Below are 15,000 nucleotides of genomic sequence, written 5' to 3'. Positions count from 1 at the left end.
GAGGCCCTGAACTCCAGACACCTCGGCCCCACGCTTCTGTCAGCCTAAAACTTGGTCTTACTGTGAACATGGGAGACTGTGTTTGCACTTCTAGCGGCTACGGTTTGTGTTCTGCTGAAACTTCCCGGTGTTTTCAAAAGAATGTGCTGTCAAGCTGTAGCTCCCATATCCTGTCCTTGAGCAATTTTTAAAAATCTAAATGTATACCTTTTAATATTTTTTAACGTTTATTTATTTTTGAGAGACAGAGGCAGAGTACAAGTGGGTTAGGGGCAGAGAGAGAGGGAGACACAGAGTCTAAAGCCGGCTGCAGGCTCTGAGCTGTTAGCACAGAGCCTGACGCGGGGTTCAAACCTACCAAGTGCGAGATCGTGACCTGAGCCGAAGTCAGAAGCTTAACTGACGGAGCCCCCCAGACGCCCCTAAACGCATGCCTTTAAATGTGTCCTTACATTTTATGTGATTTGCTTGTGGTCTGTCATTTCAGTTCACAGAGTAGTTCTGAGTCTTGATCATTTGCCCTGGTAGTGTTCTATGCCTGCAAGGTTTTATCTTTTTCAAAGATGAGAGGCATGCCTTCTCTGGCCTCACCCAGGCAATTGAGAAAAATGCTTCACGGGACTGGGAGCAGTGGCTTCAGGGGCACACTGGAAAGGGTTCCTTGTGGGGGTCTGTAGCCCACAGGGGCTTCTGTCATGCTCTCAAGATACAGTGACTGCATGTCATAGACCAGGATGTTTTACAAGAGACTGGAGAAAGATTGTGACTTACCGTTCTTAAACTGATCTACTGATGTGCCTATAGAAGTGTTTTGGCTTCAGTCCTTTGAGCCAGCAGTGAGCTCTCCTGAGCACTCGTTTCTGAATACAGTGATTTTTAGCTGTTAAAACCTATCATCCAAACTAGAACACATTTGTCTTTTTGTCTGGGGCAAATGCTAAACTGGGCAGGATGCTGGGACAAGGGATATAAATTAGGATTGTCCTAGGCTCACCAGGACATATGTCACCCTGGCCTTAGATTATCTTTGCATGTTATTCCAGCCCACCTTTCTGCCTCTTATCAATAAGGCATCATAGAGGACGGTCAGTGGAGCCATAACCTTCCTGAGAAGCCCCTCTCTACCCTCTCTGACTGGAGGCAGCTGCGATAGCTTGCTAGAACTTTAAATCAGTAAGCCTGAGGGGCACCTGGGTGGCTCAGTTGGTAAGCGCCTGCCTTTTGGTTTCGGCTCAGGTCATGAACTGCTGGTTTGGGAGTTTGAGCACTGCTGTGGGCTCTGTGCTGACAGTGCAGAGACTGCTTGGGAATCTCACTCCTCTGTCTCCATCCCACTCCTGCTTGTGTGCACTCTCTCTCAAAATAAATAAACACTTAAAAAAAGAACAACAGTAACCCTGAGAATCACTGAGTTTTTAGAGCTGGAAAAAGAAACACGTTAGAGGGGATGGATAAACATCATAAAGCATTAATAAAATGTCTACAATTTACTAGACATTTTACTTATGTACAGTCATTTAAACCTCAGAAGAATGACAAGGTAGACCTACCCATTTTACCAAAAAGGAAGCAGGCACAGTTGGGATCCTGAGTTGAAACCTAGAAGTCTCTGGTTTCAGGGCTCCTATTCTTTGACTCTGTAACGCCTGCTTCCCAGTAAGTCTCCAGATGTCAGATTCCCATGAGAAAACAATCCAAGGAAGGTTGTCTCTCCCTCAGGTCACAGGACCGCCATGTGACGTGAGACCAGACCTTGGGCTCACAGGCCCCCATCAAGTGCTCTTGTTTTCTGGAAGATGATGGGACTAGGGTGCTGGTACCCAGTCTAGTGGCTGGGTCACAAATGAAAGTGCGGTTCTCTGGGGCATTTCATGTAAGGGCTTGGAGAACTCGTGCATGCTAATGGGAAGTGGAGTCTGCTGTGACCCTCCTTGGTTATTTAATAATGGGTGGATTTGTGAATGTATTACTGTTTTGTATCTAGAGTGCATTTCTTTTGAAAATGGAGACATTTTCTTATCTCTAGTCTTCTGGTACCTCTTCTATTGACTCTGATTTCTGAGATACAGCAGCTCAGATATCCATCTACATGTTCTTTAGTATTTTCTTTAGTATTTAGGTGTACTTTTCCTGGGCCTAAAGATGTGAGCTTAATTCAAGTGTCAGGATGCCTTTCTCTTTATTCCCTCACTTATTGTGGGTTTCAGTTTCATCTTTATCTTAGTCCATCTGTCCTTTCTAGCCTGAAGATCATTTTTCTTTGGAGATAGAAGCAAAGGAGGTTGAGTAATTCAGTCTTGTCTTTTGGTCTTCATATTAAAACCTCTCCTTGCTTTCACTCTAGTCCTGGCTAGAAGGAAAGAAAAGGAAGAAAAACAAAAAAACAAAAAACACCTTTTAGTTTCCTTATGACCCAACCAATTTTAAGAGTGTTCTGTTTGCTTCTCAATACATTTTAGCACATTGTTATAATAAAGTCAGAGAGCTGGTCACCTAATTGAACCAGATAAAATGGTTACATTTTAGCATCAATTAAATCCATCCAGTTAACAAGTACTTATTGTGCACACACACTACGTGCCTTCCCTGCACAAATGCTAGAGAAGCAAAGTTGAATAAGATACAGTGTTGACTGTTAAGAATTTCATGGTCGAGGGGAATGTGAACCAGGAGATAATTGTTGAATTAAGTCAAGGAAGGAAGAGATTGTTTATTGGTTGTATTTATATATCCCCCACTTCATTCCTAAGGAAATTGGAAAAGAGTATCTGCTTCCTCATTGCCGAAAATAGGTTAAAGGCATATCATTCTTCAGGGGAATGTGATTTTCTTCTTTTGGCTCTAAATTCAGAGAATATGAGATCTGGATCCTTTTACAAGATGGGTTTCTGATATGAGGAACGCGCATGAAAGGTGATGATGTCTTTAATAGAGAGTTTTGTGAAAGATATGAAAATCCCTTCATGTGATTTCTTACATTGATGTCCTAAGAATAGAGAGTACTATGTCACAGAGTGATTCAGGGGAACCATTCTGGCAGTGAGCAGGCAAATGAGGTCTAAGCACTGCTCGCTCATGATGGAATTTAATGCATCAGCAGAGCTCAAGCCTCATCTTCACATGCATATGTGAAAAGTGCAAACACCTAGATTTTAAAGAACACCCCCCCCCCAAATGTTTTTGGAGTTGGAGTAATTTCTACTCCCCTTAACCTGTCACTGTCCATCAATAATAGCTGCTGTGGCAAGATCTGACCAGGCTTTCCAGAGCTCTGGAGGTCACAGCTCACGTCTGGTCTCCCCTTCCCCAGTTCTGAGGTCAGCTCCCCCTTGATTCCCAGTCCCAGCTGGAGAATGACTGTCTTAAAAACAAAACAAAATTTAGGTGAAAGTTTATGGAAAAAACAAAGTCTTGCTGACTCGCCTCTCTCACCTTCCTGGACTGCAGTGTGGCCTTACACACAGCCTGGGTTTGCAGAGCACATCTGCCCTTTACAAGTGTAGCCCTGCCCCTGGCTTCAGTCTTCAGTCTTTGACGCTGAGTTGTTTCAGTTTCTGAAAGGCTCCAAAATCTGGTTTGAATGGTAGTCAGACTCGGGGCTAGACCTCTCAGCAGGATGTACACTCCACCCCCACCAAATCAAAAATTACCTTGTTCAGCTCTTATACTGTTGGATTGCTGCCATTTATAGGAGTGGTTTCCCCTATTATCAGCCATTTAAAAGGCACTCTGATACACAGTGCGATTGTGGGGCTGGGTCCCCTGCCACGGACCAGTCTCCACTCTCCACTTCCAGATTTATCAGAACTTATTCTTAAAAATGAGGATGGTCCTTCCAGGTTGTCATCTGGCCCCCAAGTAAATGAGACCAGCATAGGCTAATTTTTTTGGTTTGTTTTGGTTTAGAGTAGGCAGCCTTACCAGTCACATCAAGTATGCTATTTCATCACTGGTCTCTCACCATTCTTTCTTCCCACTAAATGGATACGCCTGTGTTAGACCCAGTAATCAGGGGTGGTTTTAGCTTACAGCTGGGATGCCTTTCCAAAGGGGGATGGAAGGTAGGGAGGATTGAACAAAGGCCCCCCCCCCCCCCACAGTTGTCTGGCAGGTTGAGAGAAACCTCACTGAGAGCATAACAGGAAACACAGTAGCTGGGAGAGGTGTCAGAGTTGGTGTAACAGGCTGAAAACAGACTTCTTTCCTCCTAAATGTTCAAAGAAAAGCAATTCTCTTGCTTTAAAGTATATTCTGTAAATGAGGCTGAGAAGCTACTTTCTATTATAAGTAGAAAGAGAAGTATTTTAGTGAAGAGGTTTTCTTTTAAAAAGAGAATCACGTAAGTACGGAAGCACAATGTAGACAGACATAGAAGCACTTTTAGGCAGCATCAGGAATTCGATACTAATACAGAGTACTTGACTGAAAACACTTCTCAGAAGCCAAGTACTCACACTTTTTCTTTACCCTTCACCTTACATTCTTGTAATTCAGAAATATCAGAAACCCAACTGGAAGCTCTCTAATCCGTTTACAAAATCCTGTTTGTAGCTATCACCAGGTCTTTTACGTGCTTGGAAAAATAGTCTCCTGGTTTCACAGAAATCCACCTGAATCCTAAACGCACATAACTGAGTTGTTGCAAATTGCTGTAAGCAACTTCTTAGGTTTCTGAATAGACACTATTTCTGTTTCATTGGTATTTGCCAATTACCAAATGGTTAGAGTTTAGGCTTCTCACCAGCTGCAGCTTACAGCTCTAAGCCCTCTAAGAACAAATCCAGGGCTTACTTTGTCCAAATATATTATTGTAGAACACACGTACAAGGCCATTGCAGAAAACTTTACTGTGTATTAGGGTCCTTCGTTGGACATCCTAACGAAAAGTTAAAATGGTATCAGCAATGCAGCTCCATCCCTGTTTCCACATTTCACATCATCTTTAAAATCTGAGTGAGGAATGGGGTGCCTGGATGGCTCAGTCACTTAAGTGTCCAACTCTTGATTTTGGCTCAGGTCATAATCTCAAGGTTCATGAGCTCAAGCCCCGCATCAGGTTCCGTGGTGACGGTGTGGAGCCTGCTTGGGATTCTCTCTCTTCGTCTCTCTCTGTCCCTCCCCTGCTCATTCTCTCAAAATAAATATATAAACATTTTTTTAATCTGAGGAATACAGGCTAATTATGGCCTATATTAGCCATTTTGGGCCCTTCTATTTCCATTAGTGAAAATGAAAAGAGAAGGTGATCATTCTCAAAAAGATACCAGATTATACAGATGAAACAAGATTGGCTGTGTATTGATGAGTGTTGAAACTTGGTGATGAATAAATGGTTTATTATACAATTTTCTCTACTTTAATTCAATATAAAGGTTTTAAAAAGAGGGGTTAGCAAAAAAAAAAACTTTGTCAAAACACAGTCCAGCATTTTCCAGGTTCTGAGAAAAGATCTCGTATCAATTAGATCAAAGGCATCGCAATTAGGCTGTATTCAAAATGTGTCTGGAACAGAATTAGAACTATGAACCCCACTTACAGTGGTGCTTGCTTTTGTGCCCCATAGGTTCGTGTGACTGTGTTTCCCTCAAAGACCGTAGCTCAATATTCAGGAGTACCCTGGTGGATCATCCTAGTGGCTATACTTGCTGGGATTTTGATGCTTGCTCTCTTAGTGTTTTTACTCTGGAAGGTAAGTCCTGGCTGGCATTTGAGTTTTTATGTTTTTTGAAAACAGTGAATTTACACTGATGGTCTGTACATTTCTTTGTAATGCTTCCCTTTCCCCGACATTTTATTATAAAGCTTTGCCAACATAGAGCAAACTTGAGAATTTTACAGTGAAACCTGTATATCTACCAAGCACCTTAGATTTAAAGGTATGTCATTTGTACATTATGAGGAGCTTCCTAAATAAAAAAAATCTTGGTGCTTTTCACATAATTTAGCTGTTCGGAAAGTAACAATTTAAAAGTTTTACTACTTCAGCGTTTTCTTCATCTTAAATTAGGAATCTAAGCCAAATTGTTGGATATCCCATTAACCTGAACGTGTATCCTTGTTAATTTCAACTTCTGTGAATAAACGGGGCTTACTTACAGTTGCAGCCAGATTAGAAAATAGAAAAGCATGAAATTGGGGTACCTGGGTGGCTGAGTTAGTTAAGCATCCAACACTGGATTTCAGCTCAGGTCATGATCTCACAGTTCGTGAGACCGAGCCCCGTGTCAGGCTCAGCACTGACAGCACAGAGCCTGCTTGGGATTCTCTCTCTCCCTCTCTCTCTCAAAATAAATAAACATTAAAAACATGAAATTAATAACTCCATTGCAAGGGAGTCCTCATAGCCTCTATCAAACATGAGGAAGATCTGGGTTTAATTTGATGTTCTTCATGAGAATTTGGTCCCGCAAATAAAGTTTAGTATCTTCCCCTTGATTTCTGCCAGTAAATAGTCTACATTACAAAAATATGTGTGTGGGATGGATGCATACTTTCGTTGCCAAAGATTGTGACCTGTAGATTTTGGACGATTCTAAGTGAGTAAAGGAGGCTCATAGTCCCTTATCGACAATTACAAATTGCAAAAAACCTGAAAATTTGTAACGACTTATTTGGGAACAAGACGACATGTGAAGAGAGGCAGTATATACCCTTTATCCTTTATTTAGCAGTTCTGTGAAACTAATGTCTAGATTACAGTGGCATTATGTATGCAGCATGTTACTTTTCTAAGATGCCAAAATTTCTGGATTTCCAGAAAAATTCTGGTCCACAGGATTTTGGGCAAATGATTATGAACCTCTACCAACAATCTCCAGGACCAAACCACCTATATCCTTCCCTTGGATCCAAGTATAATTGACAAGGATTCAGGATATTGTCACTTTCAAATATTGGACATTTCTTTTTTATTTTTCCAAGTAACTTCCTTTTCCTAGTGTGAGATAACTTTCTGGTGTCCTCCAAATGTGTGATTGAAGCTTTGTAATTGTTCATGCCAAGACTCCTCCTTGAATTGGACATTAGCCAATCCTACCTCTGATGTTCACTTTAGGCAGTAGGTTTCTCTGGTCAGCACAGCCAGCCATAGGAGATGCTCTGGAAGCTATTTTGGTATCAAAAACTGAATTTGAGGTTTGATATCTGAGGATGACCGTCATGTACTCTTGGGAGGAGGTCACAAAGACAGTCTTTTTCAGAGCAGGTCTTATTGGCAGTCTTTAATGAGGGTGAGACATAGCAGTGGGTTGAGAGTTAAGAAACCCAAGCCGTATAATTTTAGGCAAATCATTTCATCTCCCCAGGGCACTGGTTTGTTTTAGCTCTTTAGTACGTACATTGGACTGTGTGATCTCATGGGTTGTTTGTAGCTCTAAAGTCTCCAGAACTCAAAAGTGCAACTCAGACAACCTCTATGTCCCCTCCATGAAGATCATTTTTATTACTTTACGGATACTCTTCTTTCTGAAAGTGAACTATTTGTTTTTATGTGTTAAAATCCTAGAACTGGAGGGCCAGAGAGGACTCTGGTTCAGTGGCCTTTAAAGTGAGTTTTACACATCCACATAGGTGCCAAGATGAAGTGAGGCAGGGGAGTTAGTGCAAATATCCCCACTTCAACCAGAGTAGTTCTGATATCTGCTTTAAATTCCAGGATATTACATAGGGTTTTGTTGGAAGATAAAGACAAAAAGTCCTTGAGGCTGGTCCAGTCGCTTTAATTGTGCCAACAAGGATGCTCATGCCTGTGGATATTAAGAATGTTGCCAAACTGCAGGCAGGACCAGGACTTTGGGTTCCTGGCTCATTCCTTCTCCCCACCCTGTTGCCTGGCATGTGTGACTGAAAGTTGGCTGGGTGTGTTCACTGTGTATTAAATGGAGAGAGTCACAAGTAAACACCAGGATAGAGAGTTTAGATCCGTGCTGCCCATAAAACGCCCTGTGATAATGGAAGTGTTCTGCAGCTGCACTATGCAATGTGTAGTCATGAGACACAGGTGACTACTGAGCACTTGGAATGTGGCTGGTGCGACGGAGGTATTTTTCATTTAAATTTGAATACTCTCATGTACTTAGTAGTTAGCATGCTATACAAAACAGACCTAGATTTTTACTTTCATGAGTTGCCAGGCTAGGAAGCACAGTTTTCCAGGAGGGCAGGTTTATTTGACCAAGCTATGTTTCAAAGGGCAGTTCCATAGCCTTATGAACAAGTAGACCAAAAAATTTCTCCATCATTGAATGAAGGAAATTATAGTAGAAAGTGGAATTACACTTCTGTGTTCATTTAGAGTGACTTAACCTGAAGAACATAGGTTCCTACCACTTAAGGGTTTCATAGTGGTTCAGAATTTGGGAAAATGACAGCAATCATTCTTTCATGATGGTAAATTCAAATTTATATTGTGATTTACCCACAAATCCAAAGGCTTCAAGTAGATGGCATTTGTTCCATACAAGTTACTGTGAAAGGCAGAAAAACACAGCATCTTTTTTTATTTGGATTTGTGCTAAATTTTAGAGAACTTCCTTAACCTTTGTCTAAGTAAAACGCAAAAGTCAATCTTTTGCCTGTTTTAGAGTTCATATTCATAATCGTTACAATGATTTTTGTCCTCAGGATTTTGTTACAAATACAAAAATCAGCTGAGTAATGTCATCTAAGTATCTGACCAGAGACCCATGAGAATCGAGTTGGTTTGGTCGCTGTCCGTGTAACATAGTGCGGGTGGCGGTCCACTTTTGGCTGATCCATCATGGTCTCTTTGTAAATAAACAAGCTATAAATAGAAAACAGGTTAACATCTGAGATTTGCTTTTGTTTAGCTCTTATATACAAAACTGTAAAACTGACTAAATACCTTGCTTCCTTATAGTGTGGTTTCTTCAAGAGAAATAAGAAAGATCATTATGATGCCACATATCACAAGGCTGAGATCCATGCTCAGCCATCTGATAAAGAGAGGCTTACTTCTGATGCATAGTATTGATCTACTTCTGTAATTGGTAATTGATCAATGTTTTTTAATTGCTAGCTGTGGGACGTGCTATGGTTGTGGTGGCTAACTTTAAGAGCAACAGCTTGCTGTGTGTGTCCCATTAACAGATGTTTCCAAATGTCCACACTGGCTTGCCTTGCTTGGATTTATTCTATTTCACTTGAAAGCTCAGGGTTTTTTTATTTTTTAGAAATGCACAAAGAATCTTTTGTTGCAGGTGAGTTGTTCTGTGTTGTCATCAAACATCACCCACAGCAATGAAGAAGATTGTAATCTATGTACACACAAAAGGAGGCATTAGCCCTCCACAGTAGCCCAGTTTGCCATGTGTTGTCAATCCAGTACCTAGCATCCCACTTGGAATTTCAAAGATGAATAAGAAATCGTGACTGGTTTCTTGTCCATTTTGGAATTTCCCAGAGATAGAAGCTTGTGTTGACTGCCTAATTAACCTGTTGCATGTTGGAAACATTGTGTTTCTCCGGAAGAGAAGGCTTTCTGTCTTTTTTGATCTTGCTATAAAGTGATGGGGGAGGGCTTGGAATGCTTTTATTGTTGCTCAGAAATTGTTTTATGCTAGCTAAGCATGCAACTTCCTTTTCCTGCTTATCTACTACAGGTCAAAGACCATTACAACAAACTATGACTGTTGTTGACATGGTGGACATGATGGCCAATTTCAGAAGATGGTTCTAAAGTGACCTTCATTATGCAAAATTCTAATATAAAAATGATCTGGACAGTTACTATTTCAATGTTGTTGTAATGGAGTTTGACCTTGTTTCATGTTCCTAGAGATTTTATTCAACTTTGGTTCTTGGTTGATTTTAAGTTCATGTATTTTGCTTCTCTTGTGTGTAGATCCATGGAAACAGGAATTGGTGAGAATTCCTTTTTCCATTTCTCTGGGCATGAGAGGATAGAATTACTCCACAATCCCTTTCCATGGCATTGTCATGATGAACCCCAGCATTTCCATTTCAGTTTTACATACCACCCTTGATTTCCTCCTTTGTCTAAATGAAGCAAGAGCCACATTTTGTAATTGATAGGTATTTTGGCTTTTTGCACAGAATAATTATGGAGTCCAATGTAGAAATGGCCTTAGAACAAAATGTCTTGGTCAGTTTTTCCTATTGATTTAGTGATGCCTGGATATAATTTTACTTTGCCCTGTGACACTTTTATAACATCTAAATGTTCCATTCCTGTTACGTGATACAAATTGACCCTTCCAACTGTCTTCCCCAACTGTCTTCCTCATCTTCCCTCTATCTGCATTTTTAAATTGAAAACACATCTGTTTCATTAAACGTATATTTTATTCATTTTAAAAATTCAGTTTGAGTAAAAAACTTCCTAATATGTTCTCAATAAAAATCTACTTTCGATTAGATTGAATATTTTTAAAAAAATGAATAAAATATATATTCATTAATAATTTAAGTGTTAAATTTCCTTTGCCAAAAAAATCAGGGGTGCTCGGAAATTCAATGTAGTGCTACTGTCCTCAAGTTCTTTGTGGTACACAATTGATTTTATTACAGACACAGTTACTACATGATTTATTAATGAAACAGCTTAATTTATAAGCACAACAGGAAATCCAGGCAGTGTAAATTGCCTGGTAGCTAATGAGAGATATGTGCTGAGCCTTGGAGGAGAGAAGATTCTTAAATTGGCCCATTTGAACACTGGCATATTTAAATAGTAATTTGTAAAATATTTGTGATCTGATTCCATTTTGTTAGTGGGAAAGGGGTATGAATAATCTTTGGTTTATGGCCTTTATTAGAATATCATTTTTAAAGACCAATCTTTTTAACCTGAAAATTAGATCTTTAACATATAATATCGTGATTATAAAAAATGGAAGCATTTTTCCATAACTCTTAAGTTTGTTAGTAGAGACACAATGGAAAAACGGACTTTTCTTCCAATGTTAACAGCTGTCTTCTCTTCTGTTTATCCCCACTGCTGGTATGTCTTTTGGACCTACTGGTTCCTTCTTAAAAGAAACCATGTTTATTTTTTCCCCTTCATCCAAAGGTAGGCGTAGCTGAACAGAAAGCTTAGACATTCCCATTTTGTGCATTTGCTTGTCTTGAGATACTTAGTTTGTTTCTGTTTCTCTTTCCCCTTCGTCAGTGCGGATTCTTTAAACGCTCTAGGTACGATGATAGCGTTCCCCGATACCATGCTGTGAGGATCCGGAAGGAAGAGCGGGAGATCAAAGATGAAAAATATAATGATAACCTTGAAAAAAAACAGTGGATCACAAGGTGGAATGAAAATGAAAGCTACTCTTAAAGGGGGCCAGAAAAAGCTTCACAGTTCCCAAACTGCACCCTCCCCCTCCCAACTCAAATCGAAACGGACTTAAAAGGCTGCTCCATCCCTGGAATATTAACTTCAGACAGACTACACACAGTACGAACTGAGCAGTTTCAACTGTGGACGTGGTCATGTAGCCTGAGGCTCCGGTTTTGCACAGCCAAATTTAAGACTGTTGGAATGGATTTTTCTTTCACTGCCTTAATTTAACTTTCCGGGTTGCCTTTGTTGTTTTGGTGTGGCTGACTTACACGTGCCGGGACAGGGACCGCCGGGTGGCGCTCACGTGACATCTTCCCGCTTAGCCTAGCTGAAGAGGGCTCCCCGTCTCGGCGCTAACAGACTGGTCCTAACCTGGCGCTGCCTCTGCACACATTGTTCCCATAGGACTCGAGAACTCGCAAGTTAACTGTCCCTCATCACAAGACTATGCCGTCGGGGGAGTTGTATTTCGATTTAAAGTGCTATTCTTAAATGTGCAATAGGTGATGCTGCCATCCTGCCATCTTTTCCCATTTCCTAGATGTGTGAATACTCACACTAGATAACATACAGGTTTCATGCTTCCTTTTCACTAAAACACACAGGTGCAACAGACTTGAATGCTAGTTATACTTACTTGTATATGGTATTTATTTTTTCTTCTTTATAAACCATTTTGTCATTGACAGGCCAAAGATTCTCTTCAGTTGGATTAAACCATCAGAATTAGAACCTGGATTGTCACTGGTTTGGATTTACTGCAAAACAACAACAACAACAACAACATTCCTTATAAAGTTCCTACTGCATCTCCCTTCATGATAGCCCTTACACGCCTTCCTCCAGACCCAAAATGTTTAAGAAATAGGAATTAACCATAGAGGTTTAATCCTTACCACACAGTGGATACTTCTGAGTTTGGAGCCCTGTGTCCTGCATTTTGTGCTGTAACTTTCAGGAACCCTTGGAAATAATGTGTTCGTTTGCTGAACTTCAGTGCAGTTTAGTCCTTACTGCAAGTATTGTATAATCAGGACTTGAAAGAAATGGTGGGTGCCTCTGGCAGATCCAGACTGATCCAGCATGAGACTACTGAGTATCTGATACCGAAAGTCAGAACATCATGGCTTTTAAGTTTTTGAATGTTGGAAAACAGTGAGTCAATGTTCTGTCTTTAACTTTGTTTCCTCCCCTAATCTGTATTCCCCCAAATTACTTTGGGACTGCACTAACCACAATTTTAAATGGCTTAATTATAAGAATGAAGTGGCATTTTTATACATTCAACAGAGATTGAATAGGTAGTACAGCTGAATTTAAAAAAATTTCAAAATGTTATATGGGGAATAATAGCAAGCAGGTGCTAATTTGTTTGCATACAGTATAAGCAGTGTCTCAATCTTTCAAAAGAACAAAATACAGCTATATGTGCCATTTTTGCTGTGGAGCTTTTTTTTTTTTCTTTTCAGAAATCGTATGCCCTTAAGATACTCTTGTTGTACTTTGGGATTTTCATTCACAAAGACAGTTTTACAAATGATACTTTGTTTACAAAAATTTCTCTAAAATCGGTCATACCAGTGTTTGAAATCTCAATTTCTTCCTTAGGTAACTTGTAACCTAATGCACTGTCTTTCTAGGTTGCTAAGAAGCTGGTATTTTGAGTGTTACAGACCTTTGTTATAAAAAAAAAATGAATAAAAGGGAGGGAGGAGGTGGAAGGGTGGTTCAACAACAATGAAACAAGAATGTAGTGGTGTTTATTGTTAAAAATGTCATCTCAAGTCAAGTCACTGGTCTGTTTGCATTTGATACATTTTAATACTAACTAGCACTGTAAAATTATTTCATGATTAGAAAATACCTGTGGATATTTGTATAAAAGTGTGAAATAAATTTTTTATGAAAGTGTTCATTGCTTAGTAACACCACATTACATATGTGAAACAAACTCTAAAATTATAACCTGAATTTTTTTTATTCCATGGAGCCAAACTGAAGTATTTGAGGTTTTTATTTTATATGATTGAAGGTTTTCTTTTTTTCCTTTGGGCTCTACTGTTCAGTTGATGTCAAAAGAAAATGATCTTAAAGACGGTTTATTCAAGATGCCTACAAACTGAGATGTCGTTTAGCAATGATACCATGGAATGAAGAGTAAAAGTTCCTAGGGCAAAGTTGCTTTCTTCTTAGAAGGTATTTTGGATGTGACATGTGTCATTACTGATCACCAAGGACTGATCTGACAAAATTGACCAGTCTGAAAATATTTTCTTCACCAAAGGATTTTGTTTAGATTTAAGCAATTTTATGAACCTTTTCTAGCTGGTTTATCACAATCTAATAAATAAAAATAAGGCATGTATGTAGTGCTCAGATAACACAGCATGCACTGGCCTGGATAATTTTCCAATGCAAAATATACTGTCTAGTAAATTAATAGTTTTCTATTTGGTATTATATAGTGAATTGTAGTCTTAGTTCTCTGAAGATCAGACCGGTATTACCACCCAAAGAAATGTGGTAGTTTTTAATGACAGACCAGTGGCTGTGAACCTCTTATTCACAGTCCCAAGGATCCGCCCAGATTAATTACTACAGTGTGTAATCACTCAGAGTGTCCGTACTGTGGCCTGGCTAGGGTGATGGCATAAATGACTTGCACTGGACATCGTGCCAATGCTTTATAGGACGCCAGGGATTCTACCCCTTTCTCTCCCTCTTAAAAAATCATACAGGAGTGCCTAGAAATGACAGTTGTAGAGTAATGGGATCCATTTACAAACACTGACGTTTTGTTGTTGGTTACAGATTACTTGCCACAACCACACACTGGGTCATGCCCTTGGGGTTGAGACTAGTTGAGACTATTGAGATGTAAGTGGGAATGCTTTAAATTGTCCAGACCAGGGGAGTAAGGATAAGACCAAGCCTTCTACTCTAAGTGAAAATATCTTACTGAGAAGTGATCTCCAGTACACTAACCTATGAAAGGACAATGTGGGAAGACAGACTGGGATTAACAGATTGTTTTGTTTTGAAGAAAAGAGTGAAATGCTATAGGTGGCTGGGTTCCACATGAATACAACCTGAGGGCTAAGAAAACAGGAATGTATGAAAGTTGTGATCAGGTGGGGTAGCATAAAGTAAATGATTACAGGCAATTCTATAACACCTAAGGGTAGGGTCCAGTCATGGCTCAACCACCAAGGAGAAGGCAAGGTTCAAAGAGATGAAGAAAATTAACTTCAGAATGATTTCAAAACAGTAGCTATCGCAAAAAAAAGCTAGTAGGCCTCTGTTCTCCTAGTAGTTCCTGCTTCTGGTCAAATGGCAAGTGTTTTCTTTCTCTTTCTTTCTCTTAAAAAAAAAAAAAAAAAAGGTTTCGCTGACTCTGAAAGGCCCAGCTGTTAGAATGGGGAGCACTGAGTGCTGAGTACCAGTGGCTGAGGCCAGGTGTGCAAAAGGTGATAACAACAGACCTATCTAGAGGGACAGTTGTGAAAGGATTCATGGTTAAATCCTCCAAGAATAAGTGAATTATAAAACACAAATCAGAGTGAGAAAACTGGTCTAGCACAGTGTGAGGGTGGAGAAGGTGCCACAAAGTATATAACCAGCCAGGGAATGGTTAATGAGGACCCTGGAGTAAAGGAGTCAAGTGCAAATTTTATAAGTCAGTG

At 39.9% G+C, this 15,000-nt stretch overlaps 1 protein-coding gene and 1 long non-coding RNA gene across 6 annotated transcripts in view; one reads left to right on the top strand and one right to left on the bottom strand.

Moving 5' to 3' along the window:
• The window catches only part of ITGA6 (integrin subunit alpha 6), a 77,143-nt gene extending 63,911 nt beyond the window's left edge, over nucleotides 1-13,232 (top strand). For 2 of the 5 annotated variants that reach the window (XM_047869164.1, XM_047869169.1), the window contains 2 exons: nucleotides 5,564-5,689; nucleotides 11,150-13,232. In XM_047869164.1, the coding sequence (XP_047725120.1) occupies nucleotides 5,564-5,689; nucleotides 11,150-11,311 (288 nt within the window). In that variant the 3' untranslated portion in view covers nucleotides 11,312-13,232. Of the gene's footprint in view, nucleotides 1-5,563; nucleotides 5,690-8,828; nucleotides 9,009-11,149 lie in introns of those variants that run through there. The other 3 variants (XM_047869165.1, XM_047869166.1, XM_047869168.1) reach the window with 3 other exon arrangements.
• The window catches only part of LOC125171918 (uncharacterized), a 57,115-nt gene continuing 52,419 nt past the window's right edge, over nucleotides 10,305-15,000 (bottom strand). The window contains exons 2-3 of the long non-coding RNA XR_007154497.1: nucleotides 11,955-12,075; nucleotides 10,305-11,257 (exon numbers count right to left, since the gene is read on the bottom strand). This is a non-coding gene — a long non-coding RNA (uncharacterized LOC125171918). The remainder of the gene's footprint in view (nucleotides 11,258-11,954; nucleotides 12,076-15,000) is intronic.

The sequence above is a fragment of the Prionailurus viverrinus genome, chromosome C1, assembly GCF_022837055.1.
Source record: "Prionailurus viverrinus isolate Anna chromosome C1, UM_Priviv_1.0, whole genome shotgun sequence".
Lineage (NCBI taxonomy): Eukaryota > Metazoa > Chordata > Mammalia > Carnivora > Felidae > Prionailurus > Prionailurus viverrinus.
This window is presented reverse-complemented; position numbering and strand designations above follow the sequence as displayed.